The 20,184-nt window shown below is 37.4% G+C and overlaps 1 protein-coding gene across 1 annotated transcript in view; it reads left to right on the top strand.

Annotated features, from left to right (window-relative positions):
- Positions 1-20,184, top strand: part of GALNT2 (polypeptide N-acetylgalactosaminyltransferase 2) — an 88,897-nt gene that overhangs the window by 58,248 nt on the left and 10,465 nt on the right. Inside the window, exons 7-11 of the mRNA XM_058801069.1 lie at positions 2,360-2,481; positions 9,079-9,166; positions 12,962-13,049; positions 13,587-13,690; positions 17,201-17,327. Coding sequence (XP_058657052.1) covers positions 2,360-2,481; positions 9,079-9,166; positions 12,962-13,049; positions 13,587-13,690; positions 17,201-17,327 — 529 coding nt within the window. The remainder of the gene's footprint in view (positions 1-2,359; positions 2,482-9,078; positions 9,167-12,961; positions 13,050-13,586; positions 13,691-17,200; positions 17,328-20,184) is intronic.

The raw sequence follows: 20,184 nt of genomic DNA, 5'->3' as shown, positions 1-20,184 counted from the left end.
TGAGATTTGACAGTTGAAATAGCTGACTGAATTAGCACATATGTGCTTGCTAATTTTTATAAGCTGCATCTTCTAGACTGCTGGCCTGGCCTGGGGAAGAGCTGGAATCATTAGATTGTCAGGAACTGGAAACTGCATGCACAAAACATGTGTTGTCCCATAGTTAAAGTTAGTGCAATAACTGATGGGTTCTTAGTGTTTAAATATTCTGTTTGGAATATACTTGTGAATGAAGGCTTATTAGGAAAGCAAGTCTTTTATGACTTGCCATGGTTGCCAGGTTCTGAGTAAGTTAATGTCATTTTTCAGTGTATCGCTTGAAGATGGAGGTAGCAGTAAAGAAAAAACAGAATGAAGAAACACATTTTTGATGTTTGTTTCTTTTAGTAATTTTAAATATTAATTTGCAATGCATATGCAAATACATGATTAGGAATGTGCATCCCTATATCTGAAAATTAAATGTAATTTGACAAATCTATTAGGTCAGAAGAGCACAAATGTTTGCAGATAGAAGACAGAGTATTTGTTTGTATCTTTGTGAGATTAAATATTACACATACAAATTAAAATTTAAGAGAATTGCTGAAATTAAGCACTGTGTAGGGTGATAAGAGTAGCTCAGCAGTATGAACAATAGAGGAAAGCAGTGTGTTTTAAAGCAAAAGTTGAGGTGAAGAGATGGTGTCAGTGAAGGGGGTGACATTAACTGCCTTTCTTTCAGAAATTAATATTAGTGGCTATTAGTCTCATTTCTAGTACCAGAGTTTGTTATGGGAACAGATGTGTTTGAGGGTGTGGTAGTCTACAGAATAAATGTTCAGTGTAACCTTTTCAGCTCTATTCATTATAAGCCTGAATGTGATTGTGGAGGACTCAATGACCAAAGTGCCCATGTCTGTTTTTTTAAACTATGAAATTAAAAACACTGTTGTGTGTTTTCTAAAGAACTAAAGATGGCTCTTCAACAATATTATTTAAAATTAATTAGCTCTGGGGAGTGGAATTTGAGAAGTTTGAGAAAATATAGTGATAGTGCTTGGGGAATGGTTTGATGTGGAAAAACTGAACAGAACAGATTCAAAGACTGAAATTAAGGCACCAGCATTAAGTCTGTGAGGTACAGTTACGTGTCACTGTGCCACAGATAAAATGTGAAATGTTGGAGAGCCATGGCATAGCATGTACCTGGAACTGTGTTCACACTTGAAATAAGAGATAGGAAAATGATCTTGATGGAGCTGATATTGAATGTTGGTCAGAGCAAACAAGCTTTTCCTCATAAGCATCTTGTGTTCTCTTGGCATGGTCATGTTTTGTGTGTTTGTTTTGTAAAGGGAGGAGCAAGTAACAGGCTTGATTCTTTTACAGTATTTCAGCTGGTGAGGGGGGGAAATGCCCAAACAAAACAGGACAGATTTAGTGGGAAACAATCAAGAAAGAAAAAGGAAAAAAAATTTAAAAAAGAAAATAAAAACAAACCAAATCAGACTTGGCTTTGGTCTCACATAACAAAAAGGAATCAATGAATTTTTGAATAGCAGTAGAAAAAAGTAGGGAGGAAATTTGCAAAGAAATGGGAGGAAGCTTGCTATGTGTGTCTATATAGCAAGGGACTTTAAGGATTGGTGAGGTCATCCAGTGAACAGATAGTAAAGAAAAGGAGCAGAGTAAATCAGTGATGACATCTATGTAATCGAGACATAGAGAAGAACCTTTGGGTTTTGCCAGAAGTTTCTGCCTAAAGATATCTATTCAGAACAAACAAACCCCAAACAAACTGCAAAACAAGAGAATGGCTGTAGGCACAGCCATTCTTTCCATGTAGAGGAAATACAAATGGGTTGGATAGGGTTCTCCAATGGGAATTAATGAAGCATTGTTATTTGTTGAAGAAATTCATAGAAGACTGTACAGACTCTGGTAAGTACTAAGATGGGGAGTGGCAAAAAGGTGGGGAGGGTAAGTTAATTATGGTGCTTTCCTTAGTGGCTTAGTAGAACTTGAAGAGGCATACTTGTTTTCAGGTCCAATCTTAAGATTTATTGGTGTAAATACCACTTAGAGTAATACAGATCCATCTGTATTCGTGTATCACTTGTTTTGAAAAGGTACTTTTCTTCTTCTGCTTAAATCAGATGGAAACCTGTGGAGTGCAGTAAGCTGGGCACTTGCAGGCTGTTTGGTGTGAAGTCATTTCACTGAATTCTTAATGTGCATCTGGTTTTGATAATGGAGCTTGTGTATTTGCCCTGTCTGAGTAATTTAACTAATTACTAACTTAGAATGCAATAGTTTCTCACTACAGTTGATTGTTTTCCCTAGGAAGTACTTAAAATTTTCTGTCTTTACTTCTCAGGCCTGATGCGCTCCCGTGTCAGAGGGGCAGATGCAGCACAAGCCAAAGTGTTGACCTTCCTGGATAGTCACTGTGAGTGCAATGAACACTGGCTGGAACCACTTTTGGAAAGAGTAGCTGAGGTTAGTAAAGAGTTGTAAAGTAATTTCCTGAAGAAGCAGCTTTTAAATTTTAAAGCCATCTGGTTTATACTAGATTAATTTTATTCATTTTCCTAAGGAAGCTTTTTCCCTGATTTAAGATGATGGAGATGATTGGAGTGTTCTGTGATTAAAACATATTTTTGTTCATTTAATCTGTGAACACAGGAACATAAAATCTGAATATTTATTACTATCTTTGCAAGTAATTCAAATATATGCTTCCTTGGTTCTTTAGGGACTGCCTCAGTAAGCTGAAAATCTTTAGAGCAAAGTGTGATTCTCTTCTACCAGTATCATCTTGATGTGATTCAGTTTACCTGAATCTTTATGCCTCATTAAAATTCAGTGTGATAACAGGAGAGAGGATGACTTGTCAAACCAAAATTCTTGTGGAAACTAGCAGGAGCTAGAGGCTCTCAGCATCTATGGAAATGATGCTAAGTCTGTGTCCTGGAAAAGCAATTGAGAGGATTGAGAGAGAAACTATACTGTTTTCTCCAGGGGTTGGTTATACTTGTTAACTTGCTCTGGAAGAACTCAGTTGAAGTGGAAGTTGAATGAAGTGTAATTCCAAAAAAGCACTAAGAAACACTCAAGACAACTGGGTTTTTATTCTTTCTTAATTGCATTCCCTTTCTGGAAAGCTAGTCTTCCAGGAAAGGTTTGGTTCCAAAATGCTTCTGATCAAAATGGCTTTGTTAAGCTACTCTGTTTGAATGCCCAGTTCTTTACTTATCCACCTTATGCTTTCCTTTGCATTCCCCAAAAACAGAAAGTGGGAGAGAGAAGGAAGTGAACCCTGTATACTCAGTATGCCAATGAAGAAGCTGTCAACTGATTACTGATTTTCTTTATTCTGGTTGGTTCTGTAATGCTTTTAGAATCATAAAATCATATAGGTTGGAAATTACATTTTAGATCATTGAGTCTGGCTGTTACCCAAGCACCTGCCAAGCCCATTATTAAACCATGTCCCTGAAGTGCCACATCTACACATCTCTTAAATAAATACCTCTAGGGATGGTGACCCCTCCACTTCCCTGGGCAGTCTGTTCTAATGCTTGACCACTCTTTCAGTGAAGAAATTTTTCCTAATACACAATCCAAATCTCTGTGATGTAAGAGACGATTTCCTGTTTCCTGTGCTTGTTACTTCTAAGAAGAGACTGATCCCCACCTTACTGCAAACTTCTGTGAGGTAGTTGTACAGAGTCATAAACTCTCCCCTGAGACTCCTTTCTCCAGGCTAAACACCCTCAGCTCCTCCTCAGAGGGCTTGTGTTCCTTCATAGCTCCCCATTACTCTTCTCTGGACACACTCCAGCACCTCAATATCTTGGAGTGAGGAGCCCAGAAAAGGACACTGGATTGGGGTGGTCCCAGTGGTGCTGCATACAAAGGGATGATCACTGCCCTGCTCCTGCTGATCACAGTTGCTGATCCAGGCCAGGATGCCATTGACCTTCTTGGCCACCTGGGCACAGCTGGGTCATGTTCAACTGCTGTCAATCAGCATCCCCAATCCTGTAGTATTGCATGAAATTGTGACCTGAGTGCAGAACCTGGCACTTTGCCTTGTTGAACCTCATAAAATTGGCAATAGCCTGTTATGTTTGCCAGGTGTTCCAGAAATACTGCAAGTTGCCCAAGACACATCAGCAGTTAGTCCTGTTTTGGAGTAGAAATAACTAATCAGCTCAAACCTGGACACTGTTAAAGTACCTAGAGCCTAAAAAGCCCTTGAGCATGGCTACCATAGCACTTCCTCCTGTTTTTTTTTACCTATCTAAAGTGTTACAGCTTCAGAAAGCTTGGGAGAATTTCTCTCTAATTATTAACTAGGAAAATAAACTTGAAGGCATAAAATATATCTCTAAAAGAAGTGGAGAATGCTTGCAGCTAAAGCACTAATGAATTCTAGGACATGGGAACTGTTTTCAGGCCTTTTGTGTAAACTACTTGAAGCATCTATTTATTCAAGAAGTAAGAAAAGTGGTTGTTTTGGTCAGCAAAATCCTGCATTTGGTAAGACAGTTATTGGTAATTTTCCCATTTCTCTTCTGTATGACTTTTTGCAGGTCATACTCATTTATCTTTCTGAAACTGATGTGGAATTGGAAAAAGTGTTACCTTTTCATTGTAACAGAATGTAAAACCTCTTACTAAATTGCTGGCAATTTTGTGAAGATCCAGCACTGAATGGGGTGTATTAGGTTGGAGAAGCTGGTGCATATTTTGCTTCTTGCAGCAGCTACATTTTAGTGGCATGTGAATTATTAGATCCTTCAAAACTCGCTGCTTCCAACTGTCACCATAGTACACACTAATTGTGTACCACTGAATAGTTTTCAGCTGTATGAATATATTTTTCTCAGTCTTAAAAGATTGATGTACTGTTAAATAAATAATGGATATAGAATTTCATTTAACTGTCATCTGCAAAGATTCCCAGCCAACAGCTATGGGGATTGAAAAAGCAGCTTTTAAGTTTTCTGGTGTTCAAATAATTAAGGCTGGGTTAGTGTTTATATATTGTATATGATAGCTCTTTGTTATTTTAAATGGATTAATTCAGCTCACAGGGCAGACAGTATGTTAGTTGATGTTAATTGGCACCCTTTTTTGATAATCTCAGTGACAAGAAGCTGAATAGACATGAACTCTTTTCTGCTCACTGGTAACTTTTTTCAGGTCAGGGCTGCTGTTCATGAATACTGTGTTTTCTGATAGGCAGCTGCTTCTATTGTATATCTGGTGGAAAGTGTGTTTTGTTCTTCTTTTTCTTTTTGTTCCAGAATTGCCCACTTGGCATTTATTTCTGTTGGAGTGTTAGGAGAGTAATAGTGTGTGTTAAAATATAAGAATTTACAGCTTCCAAGAAACAGTCTGAATCAAGCCAGTTCTGCAGAACTCTATCTGCTGTGCTATAACCACTTTAGAAAGCTCTGCCTCTGACACCTGAGATATCAGACTTTCCTCCTGAATTGAAACATGATCCATCCCAGTTTTCTTCTATAAGATGGATTCCTTTTTAGAATATCTTCCGTTTTTCAAGAGCCATGTTTGCTTAGCATTTCTGGAGGGGTCTGATTCTGCTAGGGGCTTTTCTATGGCAATTTGAGCACAAGCTCAGTGCAGAAGCAGCATACACACAAGGTGACCACTTCAGAGTTCAGAATGTGTACAGATATTCGTGTAACCAGGAGCTGGTGTACCTTTTCCTCCTTCCTGGAGAGTGGTTTTCTGCATGATTCTTAAGGCTACCTTTTATGCCCTCTAGATTTTTTGTGTGTGTGATTAAATGAGGAGACGGTGGAGGTTAACCCTTTGATTCCTCAAAAATGTCACTATAGTAATAAGTATACAGTTCTGAAAACAGCTGTAACTACTAGCAATTTCATGGGCACTCATCTACTTGGCTTTTTCCTTTTCAAATTTCTAAACACTTGGACATTCTGTTCTTAGAATTCAGCAATTGTGTGAGAAAATTAAATGGGAAGATTCTGGTGCAGAACTGAACTAATCTGTTTTCATAGCATAGCAGTGAATCCTCTGTCACATTTAGGAAGGTATTTTTAAACAGAGATGATCTTAAAAGGAGAAAATGACTAAAATTAACAGGTGTGATGTGGTTTGCTTTTTCATGTCTGTCTCAGATTTTTTGACTTTGAGTGAGACCACTTTTAACTGATGCTAAAATGAAAATATTTATATTTTCTCTTAAGAGTGTTGTGAAGTTTAATCTTTGAAGTGTCTTTAGACTTTTAGAAAGGGGAAGCAATGAATGCAGAATCTCGAGGATAATTTCTCATGGTTTATAAGAACAATATATAAAGCCTAATTCTCTAGAATATTCATAACTTCTTTATAAATTGTCAAGATGATGTGGTTTGCTACAAATTTTCAGGTGCTACGGACTTGCAGTGTTTGCAGGCTATTTCTTTTCATTATGTTCACCAAGGAGTACATGGCTTTCCAGTTGCACCTTCCATTAGAGGGCAAAAGATTTTCTACATTAAATTATCCTAAAGCAAGGTACTTATGCATGGTGTGATTAAGGGAACCAGCTGCTTTTTAGTCTTTTAAATGAGTGAACTCTGTAATTTGGAAACCCACAAGTTCTCTTTTAGCAGTGTCTGCATTAACAACTTTCTAATGCTCTGCAAAGCATCACCTTAAGAATGTACAGAGTTTTTTTCTGCTTTGCTACTGAGCAAATCCTGTAATTTCAAGTCACAGAAGGGCAGCACATTCCCAAGCCAACAATGTGAGGGTTATACATCAAGACTGAATGCACACGGCCTGGGTATTTGGCTGTCAGAGAAACAACTGGGAGTTGTTTAAATATGTTAGGTGTAGCAAGTGGTGTTAGTGTGGTGTTGCACTGATATTGACAGAAATAATCAGACCAGCAGTAAAAGCTCGGGTATATAAAGACAGCATGCTACCTGCTTATGCAGCTTGGTGGAGATAAGCTGAAGCCTAATTGAAGCTCTGCCTAATGTGGTGCCTGATAACTTGGGCAGCTTTTACCACCAGGTTCAACCTGATCAAGTAGAACTATTTGAAAAACAAATCTTCTTCAAAAATACTTTGAGAGGGGCATAGATGTATAATCTGTCTGAATTTCAGCTGAGGAATAAATGAGAAAGAAAGGAAGGATGTTTTAATTTCTGTATTTTATGCTCATAGGTAAACTGTGAATAACTGGACGGGTTGATATCTTCTGCCTCATCAGTCTTTATTTAAGGGAGTTTCTTAATTCTATCACTATATATAGAATGCCTAAAATAAGGACATGAGTACATCTAAAGCATTTCAGTGATGTAGGAAGGTGTACACACACACACACACACACACACACACACACACAGGACTTTGCAGGGATGGTGCAGTAAATTGTAATTCCCTCCCAAGTGCAACACAGTTAGCAAAACTGTGCCTTGCTTGCCATTGCAAACATGGGCTTGAGGCTATCACTAGGAGAAACAGGAGCTAAAGATGTGATCCATGGGGGAATATGGCAGGTTGGCCTTTTTTGTTTGTATTTAGACCAAACAAATTAATTCTCAGTAGGAGGATAGATTAGATGTTCTGTTACATTTCTCATGAAAGCGAATTTTTAGCCTTGTTGGCATAGCTGCAGTGATAGTAAAGGCAGTGGAAAAAGCAATGTGTCTTCAGCTTTTCACTTAGTCTTCAGCTTGAATTCTCTTGGGCTTGCTTGAATTCTTCTTTTGGATGATACAGAAATACATGACCTTTTGCTCACTCAGGCAGAATGACCTAGTAGATGCCATTTATGTAATTAGGGCTGATTTAAAATCAGCAGAGATTGAATAGTTAAGGTTCAATAAAAAGAAAATGGGTGTTAAAGGTTCTTATTGGACCAAGCAAAGCATTTGTCAAAGTTGCTTTTAAATCTTTTCTTATGACCTCAACCTCATACTAATTTGGTTCCAGTCTGTTCTGCATAATACTGGTTAATAAGGGGGATACATGCTTGAACCATTGTTTAGAATATATGTGGTGTTGTTTCAAGATATACTTATAAAATAAATTCCTAAATACAGATGTTTAGGTTGTATTTCTTTTAACCATGAGAACAGTTTCTCTATAATAGGAGTAACCAAAATATCTCCTGTTTGTTCAAAACATTTTTTTATATTCACAGATTTGATAATACGCTGTTCTGAAGTTAACTGTTCTCTGAATGATGTTAAATTGTGCAGCTCCAAACTTTTATTTTGAATTCAAGCAATAACTTGTGGAGACAAACTGGCTTAACCATGATACTGCATTTCTAACATTAGATGAGTCTTATTTTAGAACACGGAGGTCTTGTGATTCTGCTGGGTAATACACATGGAATTGTTGGAAAGGTTTTTGTTCTTAAACTATTTTGGCCAAAACATCAGTTAAAATAATTAACATTGCTCAGAATAGAATACAAGACCATGGTTGGATAGAGGACTGTGGTTATCTGTACCACTGGAATCTTAACTGCTGGAGATTAATATTATTCATGAGTCTGAGGTGCTTTTTAGGTTCTCTTTCCTGAGCATCTGTTATTGAAGTGTGATTCTCCTGGTGTGAAATGGATTGGCATTAACCTAAGACCTTTCTGATTGCAGAAAGGCCTAAGTGTCCCTTAAAGGTTGCAATAATTAAACTGTAGTCCACTGCATAGCTGGAGACTTGCTGTGAAAAATATGAATTGTCTGGATGCTTTTCTTTGCATTGGATTTAAAAGTAAGAATGGAAGGGCTGTTTGCTTGACTGCCTTTAGAACCACAGGTTTGCTGCCTTCTTCAAGAGCAAGTCAGAAGAGGGGGATTACTGAATAAAAGTTGCCTAGAATAGAAAGAGGAATTCCAGTTATACCCTGTGCCATGGTTTCTGCTCTCTGGAGCAGTGCTGAGCAGTGCTATTCACAGCACAGGCTCTTTGGAAGTAGGGGGAGAGCTGGGGAGACATGCTAATGAAATCCTGCTGAACTGTTCAACATCACATCCTGCCTGAATCATTATATATTGATTTCATTATTTCAATATTACTTTCTAACATTTATTTTAGGACAAGACCAGAGTTGTGTCTCCTATTATTGATGTAATTAATATGGACAACTTCCAGTACGTGGGGGCGTCAGCTGATTTAAAAGGCGGTATGTACCTGTACTGGAATACAGACTTGAAAAAACCCATCAAGAATCAAAGCTCATAATCACTGCAGTTGTGGAATGGGCAATTAACATATTGTTCTTCCCTTTCCTAGATCTAGTTTCAAGTTCCATAGGTCACTTGCTTCTTGCCTTGGATTTTAATTGGCCTTACTGTTCTCTGCTTTAAAAGTTCATCTTTATTATACTAATTCTTATAAGTTTATGCTGCCTTTTACCAATATGCAAGACTTGCTCCAAGGTTTGTAGGGCTGTGTAAATGTGTCAGAAAAAGCTAATAGCCAGAGCTTATGGTTCTCTTTTTAGATAACACAGGCTTTAATTGCTCACTAGTTTAGAAGCCCATCAACAATGCAGTGTCTATGAGGTTTTTTTCAAGATGCTGGTTTGCTTAAAAAATTAAACTCTTCTGAATAAGCAGAAGGCTTTGGAATGTGTTTAAAAAAATAAATGTTTGTTAGCCATGATCTGTAATTGTGAAAACACTCACATGTGACCATGAAAATTTGTAGTATTTATACCTTTGCCATTGAAAATATCCCCAGTTAAACTGAGAAGTACTACAGTTTCAATATGTCTAGTGTAAAGTATTGACAGCAAATAGCAAGAAGGCTTTTGAAGCCCTAAACAAGAATAAAAAAAAAAATATATTCTTATCTTCTCTCTCAAAGAGGGAGAGGGCAACTACATGCTAAACTCCTTACTTACTACAGATTTTTAAAACTTCTTTAAGTGCTAATAAGAATCTAATATTTAAAATAGTTTTTCTCTACCCACTTAACCCCTTTTTTCAACTATTATTTGTAAATAATTGTTCCTACAACCCTGGAAACACAACTGTCTGCATAAAAGGTGTACAATGAGCAACAATATAAAAATTAGAGTGCTGTTCTCAGAGTGGCCTATCTTTTTCTGAATGGGTTTCCTGAAGTGAGGAAGGAAAAATCAGTTTCCAATCTATTCTTTTGGATTCTAGTCTCTGACCGGTCACCTAGGTTGTTGCAGTGAACTAAAATAAAAGCAGTATTTGCATAGTGTTGCATATGCTCCAGTGATCTGGAGGTGAGAGGTTCTATGTCCTTTTAATTAGTGTTTTGAAATGACACCTATGGTGTATATATTCACAGTGTGCTAATGTACAGTTCTGTGCTGTTGTATGTGCCAGCATTATTAAACCTTAAGGCTCTTACCCAATCTATTCATTAAATATTAACTACAGAAATCTCTATCCCATTGTGTGGCTTTTATTGTTGTCTGCAGGAGCAGGAGGAGGAATTCTTTCTTTGAAGCCTTAGATCAGGTTGCTGCTGGGTTCATGCTAAATTCTTCCCAAGTTAAGTGGGAGAGGATTGAGAGTGTTTCACTTACTACTGCCCTTTATGCTTTATCTTTTAATCTGTAACCTAATTTGTTCATTTGTCTATTATTTTTAGTACTAATTTTTTCCTTTTGTACACGGAAAGAGATTGGGTTTTTCATTTTTTAAGGTGCATGACTCCTACATACTTCTGATAGAGGAGTGAGAAACACTTTTTTGACCTTAATGGTAATTTTGCACCTACTAGTGTGCCAAGCTATTTGAGGGTCGCTTGAAATATCAATAATATATTTGTCAGTTCCCAAAAGCCAGATTGCCATGGTAGAGGCACTACAGCATTTCGCACCACAGGACACTTTTCACTGGGGCCAAGTCTAAACATGGAAACTGAACTATGCTTTCAACCTTAGGTACAGTGTCTGTGTGGCTGAAGCATGGAGAGTTGAAACAGCTGGGACAGCATTTGTGCCTGGTCTGTCATGAAAGGACTTAATCACCCAAGACAAGCAACCTAGGAAATGGTACACACTTTTTTCAAAGTGGACAAGTCTGAAGTAATTCCCAAGTCTGGCCAAAACTAAATCCATGCTTTTAATGTTACAGGTTCTTTATTTGGTTGGGCTTTTTTTGTTTGGTTTTTTTTGTTTGGTTTTGGTTTTTTTTTTTTTTTTTTTTGAGGGGGATTTATGGAACTGTTTATGCCACCCTGAGAAACACCACAATTACTGGAACAAGCTGTAGTTAACTGAGAGCTAATAATTTAGAGCATGCCTGTGATGCATTTTACACTGGATAGAGTTTCATACTGGATATGCTCTGTGTTTAAAAATACTCCTTTTACAGACTTACTGATATTATCTCATTGAGTGCAGATTTTTCCCAGAGTCTGTGAAGATGGAGACGGAAAAGCAGTTTTGAATGGGTAGAGGCTTTATGCACTTGTTCGGTTTGTGAGAGTGCTGTGTTCCAAAAGAGACCCCTTGTGTTCACTGGAGTACACAGTACAGTGTCTCTCTGCTGCTGCTGCAGATCAGGGCGTTTTTCAGCTTCTCCCAGATGCAAGTAATTTTGCTGGCTATCTAGGATGAAATGTGGCTTTTTAACTGCATGGAATTATTAGAACTCATTTTACTCTTCATGCTGGAGGCTTTGCAGTGCTGTGGGTTGGAGCCATTTTTCAGTTTTGCTACTTGGAGTTTTAGAGTAGTTTGACAGTCTTTCATTTTTACAGTGCAATGCTTCATGAAATACTCAGACATGGAAAGAAGGAGCTGCCATGCATGCTGTAAAGACTGTTCAGGGTAATTTCTGTATTGTGTGTGATAACTATCTCATGAGTTAAAGTGAAAACTGCGGAGTTTTTAACTTCCTACATCAGTCACTGCTATGCACCTTTATGGATGCAGACAGGCAGTTTGTAGGCTGTAATTGTTGCCTGTTTACATTAGCTATTTTCCTCCACTTCCCCACAAAGCAATTGCTTAATCTTTATACTGGAGAATGAAAACTATTGACATCTGTGCACCAGAAATCTGGAAATCATTCATTACATGACCTCATAGGATCTAAATGTGTTTGGCAGCAGGCAGAGTGTACAAGGCTGATTTGCTAGGTGTACTGGGAGAGGGCTATGGGTCTTGTGCAGTTTTTTAAATAGATATTCATGATTATGAGCATAACCCAGCACGAAAACTGTTCTGAAAGTGTTTCCTATAAGAAGTTTGTCCTATATGAGCTCTGTATCATTGCCTAAAAGAGGTAATTTAATGGCTCTAATGTAGAAAGCTGCTATAGGTGACCTATTGATCTTGTCTGTTCTGGTGATCTTTGTGCTCTGTGCTTAACTCACGACAGGCCCTGACCAGTTGTTACTGTGTATTCACACTTACATGTATATGCATAAGGAAAGCAAGATTTTGGTGCTCTAGTGCACTTGCCTCAGGTTTAAACAATGATGCATTTATAAACACAGTGTTTTTAAAGTATGAAGTTAAATGAATATTGACAAGATAAGTGGAACCTACATAATTTGTTGTGACCTTCATGATGGAGAGCTCTTGCTGTTAGAGTTACTTCAAGAGTACTGCATAAAGCCTGTGTTCGTGTAAATATGAGATCACTGCTAAAGAGTGGAAATGCAGTTATTCAGTAAAAATTGTTGGGAGCATTTGTAATGGCTGGAAGATCATCATATGATCTTTTCTATTTGATGTAAGGAAGCCACTTGGGTTTCCCACTTTGTGAAATAGTTGAAGACAAGAGATCCGAAGTTATTTGGTGCTTGAGATTTACTCTTTTTTCTTTACCTTTCATCCAGACTCCTTATTTGTTTTCTACCCAGAATTTTGTACATGTTTAAGATTTTCATTTTAATTACAGTTCCTGGTGTTTTTAATGAACATTGTTACTACAAGTTGAATGATGACGACAGTAATTTTAACATCTTACTTTTCTTCTTGAAGGTTTTGACTGGAATCTTGTATTCAAGTGGGATTACATGACACCAGAGCAAAGAAGAGCACGACAAGGAAATCCAGTTGCTCCCATAAAGTATGTCTGTACCACCATTTCTCAAATAGATTGTAGTTTGCAATTAAGGAGAGTTAGAAATCATCTTCTTTGAGTCTGAAAGAATATCTTCACTATATCTTAGATAAAAAATGAAATTTCATTCATTTATATGGAGCATTATGAGATTCTCAGAAATAAATGGTATTTAAAAAATTGCTTAAAACACACTAGTTAATTGTTTATCCTTAAGAAGTAGATGTCACTCAGTTTAAAGTCAGTGTGTTTTGAGGGCTGTAAATACAGCATCAGTTTTAATGTATTTTGCTGGCACAAATCGCCATCCTTAAAGTAAGTGACTTGTGAGCCAAGTGGAAATTTGGAAGCTACCTCAGAAGGTGGTAATGGCCATAGAAATGTCCCATTGGAATGTGTGGAAACAACATTTGAATTGATAGATGCAAAATAAGTTTCATTCAAAAACATTGCCAGTTTTTTCAAGAAACTATTAATCTTGATGTACAAACAATAGTTACCCCCATGTTCATGGTTCTGTAACTAATTTGTTTTTTTCTTTAGGACACCCATGATAGCTGGTGGATTATTTGTGATGGACAAATCCTATTTTGAAGAACTAGGAAAGTATGACATGATGATGGATGTTTGGGGTGGAGAAAATCTAGGTATGTGTATTATTTCCCTTCTGATCAACCTTGAATGAAAGCAGGTTTCATAATTTCCTTTATTGTCAAGGAGTCATGGTTTTCCTGATTTTGTGCAAAGAGGATTAAAAACCAGCATTTAAATTTCATACACTTTATTGGCAAAATCCAAAACATTTATTTCAATGAAAGAATTATAACAAATGAAAAATTATATGCTAAATATGAGGGAATAAAAGTATTAGCTCATTGAGCAGTTACTTTTTTTGTAATGTAAGTTGGTTAGTAAAAAATACAGGCTGTAGATTGGCAATTAAGTATAATAATGTTTAAATGCTGACAGTTGAAGGCATGTTTTTAAGATGTTGCTTAATTTAATCATGAAAAGTGGAATGCAGGAGAATGAATTTAATGTTATTAGATACACCTTAATAAATCAATTAATTTAGCTGACTGAAGAATTATCTGTTTCTGAACTTTGCCAGTAGTATTCTGCCTGGCAGCTGAACTTAGTGAATTTTGTAGTTTTATACCCCTTCTTTAGCCCTATGAGATATTAATGGTTGAGAAGGCATTTTTTCTGTATTTTCAGATGTTGACACAAGTGAGATTTAGGCAAGAGAGGTGAGGGGCTGAGAGAACCTGTGCTTTAGCCATTCTCCTTTGAGCTGGTGGTTAAATCTGGCATTAGTAGGTTTTTCTGGCTGTTTGCATTACAGCATTGTGCAAAGGTTTTCTCCAGTTAAGGCCAGTATACTTGTTTTAAAACAAGAAATATTTTAAAGGAGCAGAATTTGACACCTCCTCAAGAATTCCAGTTTTTCATTTATTTAGTTTTTTGGGGTAGAGATGCATCTCAGACATTCCAAGTAGTGCATTTTAGGAACGCTTCTAAGCATAGAAGCTTCCATGCTGCACATGCTAGCTGCAAAATCCTGAAATACATTGAACTTGTAAAAACCCACGAGTATTTTGAGTTACTGAAATCTGCATATGCATTAAGCATATGCTGGGCCTACAAGGAAATGTCTGCTGTGTGGAGACATGGTAACCAAATGTTCAATGCTGCTGTAACACACTGAAAAGTTGGAAGGGGCATTCCTGCAGTCCTGTCTCTGACCATCCTGGGCAATACTCAAAAGAAACCCTACAGGTATTTTAAACAGTTACATTCCATGTTTCTGTTGTCTTGCTATTTTGGCTGTATATTGCTAAATTGTATTTATGTAAACATAATAATTTTTCATTTTTTAAATGTCCTGGAAAGTCATTGGATAAATTTAATGCAGCAATACTCTTTTCACTCTGAAAACCACTTTTGCCACTCGAGCACTTAAATATTTGATTAGTTACAAGCGTGTTCTTGAGCTACTGAGTTTTTTCCTGAACACTTAGCAACTACTTTTATGCTTTGATAATTGAGGCCTTGATAGCAGGAAAGGGCACAAGCAACAGCTTCTCTCTCAAGGATGCCAAGAGATCTTTATTTTGCTCCTGCTCTATTCAGTTCCTCCCCCTCCTTGGGAAGAAAAAGATGGAGACTTAGGGGTGCCTGAAAAGCAGGCAGAAGGCAGCTAATGGTTTCTTCCTAGTTGTTGGACTAATTGAAGATGAGTAAAATTCACATGGCATATGATTTAATTGGCAATAAATGACACATGCAGCAGATAACTAGAAATCTGTGATGTGCAGTTTAAAATTCAATGTGCACACTTGTCAGGCCTCTTTACTCTCAAGTATAGCTCTACATCAGGGGCTTGGTGTTACATGCAAATAAATGCTAAATGGACTAGCAAAATAATTCTGCACATCATATTCATTTATAAAAGCTAGCATTTTTCCTTCAAGCATGTACAGAGCAGCTGTTATGAGGTTTTGTTCACATGTCAGTACCAATTTGACAAATTTTAAGATGAGCCTGCAGTATTTTCTCTAAATTGCCCAAATTACCATGAAGGTAGGTACATTCTCAGACTGCTGCTAAATGTAACTGGTAATGCATGTGTACTGTACAAAAAGTGGATCAAGATTAGCTCAATCTCTTTTCCAACTCAGAAACTTCAGTTCTCAGTATGTTTATGATGCTTTTTGATTAGCTTAGGAGAATCAGAGTATACCAGAGAGCTGGGTGGACCTTGAGAATGTTTGGGTCTAATTTGAAAACCTAGGCTTTTCTTACTAGTTTTTCTAAAATCAGGGAATGAGTAAGACATTTCTTGTCTTCTATATTGATGACACACTCTAATAAAAAGAACAAATCTCTTACAGAAATGTAACTTGATCTCATAAAAAATTATTGATGTGCTGCTTATGCCTTTTCATTTAAAAACTATGTCCACTGAACTTGCTCTGGTAGTAACATTTCCTACTGTTTGAGTATAACAAAAGAGATGTCTTAAAGGAGTTTGTGGGGTTGTTTTGAGTTTTAGTTGCTGTATATTTTTTCTTTTTCCATGCAGGCTTTGGAAGCCATGTTGGTGCAAGTAGTAATTAGTTTGCTTCTCCCTGTATTCTCGTCCTTTGCTGTGTTTCCCACTGAGCTATTTTGTGTAATATTCACTCTTTTTGAGATTCTTCACAATCTAAGGTGCTGAAAGGTGTACAAAAATGAAAAATTAGTTGTCTTATGTGAATACTGTCAAAGACAATGTTGTCATTCACGTTTTTGGAGTATGATCTATCTACAGCTTGAGATATGTTGACTGTCTAGGATTCATGAATATGACAGTCAAGAAGAAAGGCAGTTAACTTACTCTGTCAACAGCTGAAATCGCAGCATCTCTTTTGATTTACTTTTATTTTTTCTAAATTTTCTCTGGACATGCAATGAAGATAACATGTTCTCTAACTTGTGGTTGTGGGAAAGTTCTCTCTCCAGGTGACTTCTGCCATCAGAAGTTGAAGATGAGAAAAGATTTAGACCTTTGTGTCATCACTAGGTGGCTGAGATCATTAGTTTGGCTTAGACATGTACTGTCCATAACCTTGAATTTACAGAAGTTATGTTTTTATTTGGTCTATCCTCAAGTCAACATTGACTTGATATAATTCCTTCCACTGTTTGGGAGTGTTTGTTTATCTATTGTAATAAGTTAACAGCTCAAATCTATTGGTTATTTTAGTTTGCCTTGGTTTCACTTATCTTCAGTTACTCTGTTTTCAGCTGAAAATTTTGTTATAAACTAGGTCATTAATTTATTTATTAAATGTGCCTACTATTGTTTGCTGTTCAGATAAAGCACATATACCTAACTCACTGGCAAATTGAAGCAGGATTTATAGATTTGGGCAAAACTGCTAACTTCAGATAAGAGAAGATACACATTTTGCTTCCAATGTAGTGTGTTTATTTCTGCTGAGCTTGCAGAAGCATAAATGCTTTAGATACATGCCTTTGTTTATCCTACAACTTACTAAAAAATTGTCTCTCTTGATCTTCTTAACAACAATCACTAAAAGCCTTCTCTGTAAATATAATACAAAATAACAGTAGTATATTATGTTGGTCTTTCATTCCTGTTTTTATTTCAGAGATCTCATTCAGAGTTTGGCAATGTGGTGGGAGCCTAGAAATCATCCCTTGCAGCAGAGTGGGTCACGTATTCCGCAAACAGCATCCCTACACATTTCCCGGTGGGAGTGGCACTGTGTTTGCCAGGTGAGTGCTGAATAGCAATGGTTTGGGTTTCCTCAGATAGTCAGCAGGTGGCAGTAATTCCATTTCAGGGATCTTGTCTTCAGAAAAACTTGCAATATTATCTATCATGGTAAAATATTAATTAAAAAGAAACTAATGACTTTGAGTCAGCTATGTAGATTGAGAGAAGAACCTATGAGTTGGAAGAGGGAAACTTCTGGTGGACACGGACTGAGAATCTGGAAAATAAGGAAATGCTTAACTTAGTATTTCATCAATATTGTGTGTGTTTGATTTTAAAGAAGGCTTTATTTTCAAAACTGTCATAAAACTTCATTTTGTAGAAACAGCTTCATTGTTCACTAAAAGCCACAATACACTAAGTTATGAATATGCTTTGCTTGCTTTTCATTATTACATGATCAGCATGTATTATATATATTTACAAATACTATGGATTATACAATATACAAATATTATGGAAACTGATTTCTGTATTTATGCCAGTCTGTTGGCAACTTGGTTCTCTATAATATTTGCCTTTCCTGTGTTCTGTTTAAAAATGCATTCTCTACAGATCTAAGAAATTGCAGTTTTAAAGGCTTAGATTAATATGCCTGTTAATTTTCATGTTGGTACCCATGCATAGCAGTAGCTGAAATACTGAGCTGTCTCCCCAGTTTGTTTTCTAAAGAGTGCTGTGAACAGCATGTTCATAGTGGTTTTGACTTAATATGGATAAAAGTATGGCATAAATGTACTGAGGGCATTATGGTCAAGGCTGTATCAGTTGTAGCTGAAGAATTACTGTAGATTTCGGTTTAGAGACTTGAACTTGATGCTCAGGGAGCTGGAGAAGTACAAGTCTCAGCTAAAGATTCTGTGGGCTAAGAGCTGGAAATAAAATTGTTTATTTACACTTGAAGGGATGTGGAGCCCAAACTCTGTTTAACATGAAGCAACACAGAGTGCAGATGCACTTAAATTCATAAGAATGTTCCTAGCTGCTGATATTTTTGGACTCGTGATTTACTTTATACTGAGGAATCTCCTTAGGGTGTAGTTCTTCCCTTCCATGCTGGTTATGCCACCAAGGTGACTTTAATGAATTGAATATCTGCTAAAATAAAGTCACTGTCCTGGTTTTTTTAGTATAGAAGGAACTCTAGTATTTTTTTTCTTTTTTCCCATTCTTTGACATATATATTTTATGCTGCAGTGAAAAATGAAAAATAGTACTTATGTGAAAACAAAAGCTAGCAATGAAATGTCCTCAGTACATCACATCTCTGTTCCAACATTTATAGTGGGCATCAGGAGGGTTGAAAGCTTTACCTTTTAAACTGCGTTGTGTAAGCTTAGGATGCAACTGGTGTAGTTTAGTGAGGTTTTGAAATGACAGTGTCATAACAAGGAGCATGGTTAATAAAAGTGAATAAATTTATGAATATGCTGTGCAGTTTTCCCACTCCTGCAGCTTTTCCATCTTTGGGGTGTTGCCAAGATACTGCTTTGCTTGTGCCGTTAAATAGCTTTCTTGGATTTCAAACCAATATAATGGGATGCCTTAAAATTGATTTTAGCAATGAGACGATAAGAAACCCTAGGTAGAAGGATATCCTTGTAGTACAGGTGTTATAATACACATGTGTAGGACCATGGTGCCAAGAAAACTGGTGCATGGAACCTGTGCTGGTGGTGCAGTTGGGATGTGTTGGCATCTGTCTCTTGGCTGTAGGCAGCTTGTTCTGGACTCCTCTCTTTTTAGCTGGCTAGTCAGTATGCACTGCCTTTTGGCAGCCCAAACAGGTTGGTAATTTTGGGTGGGAGACTGGGAGTCCTGTTTCATGGGAGAGGGACCACATCACCATGTCCTGGCTGTGTGATGTGGGCAGGGACAGCTTGTGTGGCCAGTGCTGCCTTAACACAGCACTCCAGTGAGCCGTGCAGGCCCAGTCTGCTCCAAGCAAAGCTGCCTCTGATCTCTCAGTGCTCTGTTTCATTAAGTGGCTCAACATTAAGTGTATCCCATGCTGTGTTCCTCAGCACTCCGAGTTCTTTAGGGCCTTGCTAGTGCAGGCAGTTCTCAGCATCTGCACAGTGCCCATATTTGTGTCACGCCAAGCCTGAGCTGTTCTTCCTCTGTGAGTATGAGCCAGTGGGATACAGGCAGGCATTCTGGCCTTGAAAGTGCCTTTGGGGTTGTTACACCCTGGAAACAAAGTACCTCCTCTCTCACCACCCAAATCTGTTTGGCTTCTGGCATCCAAGCTGCTTGCTGGGCAGACAGGAGGGGCTGAGTGACTGACACTCGCACAGGCCTGAGAGACTGCAGGTGAAGATACATTCACATAGCTTCTTATCTGAATCTAGTAGGATTTTACTTACAAAAAATTTAATCTTTGCAAGAAAAAAATCAGTCCTCAAACGAAAAAATTATTCAGACCGGTCTTGTGAAATTTTCATTCGCTGTATCCTGTTTGCTCAGCAACATGCAAGCCTCCTCACTTAATCCTGATTGTTTTGTCTTTTGAATTGGAAAATCATATTAAAGGAGTTATTTGCTTACTGAGTTCACTCCAGTTGCTTTAGGTGAACTTTCTGCCAAATGTAAAGTAAGCTTCAGAGCATGGCAGTTGCAAATGAAGTAAGACTTCCTTTTCAAAGCATAAAATTATGAACAGTAGAAGTAAAAGAGTTTTACATGGAAGCCAGAGGAGGGGAAAAGCCATTGCACCATGTTGCAGTCCAAAAGAAAATGTAAAGACACCAATTACATAAATACAGGAATTTTAGTTAGAGATGTGTTTGATTAGAAGTAAAACATTTGGATTAGGATTTTTTTCCCACTTATTAGAATAATGAATCTTTCTCAAAT

The sequence above is a fragment of the Ammospiza caudacuta genome, chromosome 3 (assembly GCF_027887145.1).
Source record: "Ammospiza caudacuta isolate bAmmCau1 chromosome 3, bAmmCau1.pri, whole genome shotgun sequence".
Taxonomy (NCBI): Eukaryota; Metazoa; Chordata; class Aves; order Passeriformes; family Passerellidae; genus Ammospiza; species Ammospiza caudacuta.
The sequence above is the reverse complement of the archived record's forward strand: the minus strand, read 5'-3'. Positions and strand labels throughout refer to the sequence as shown.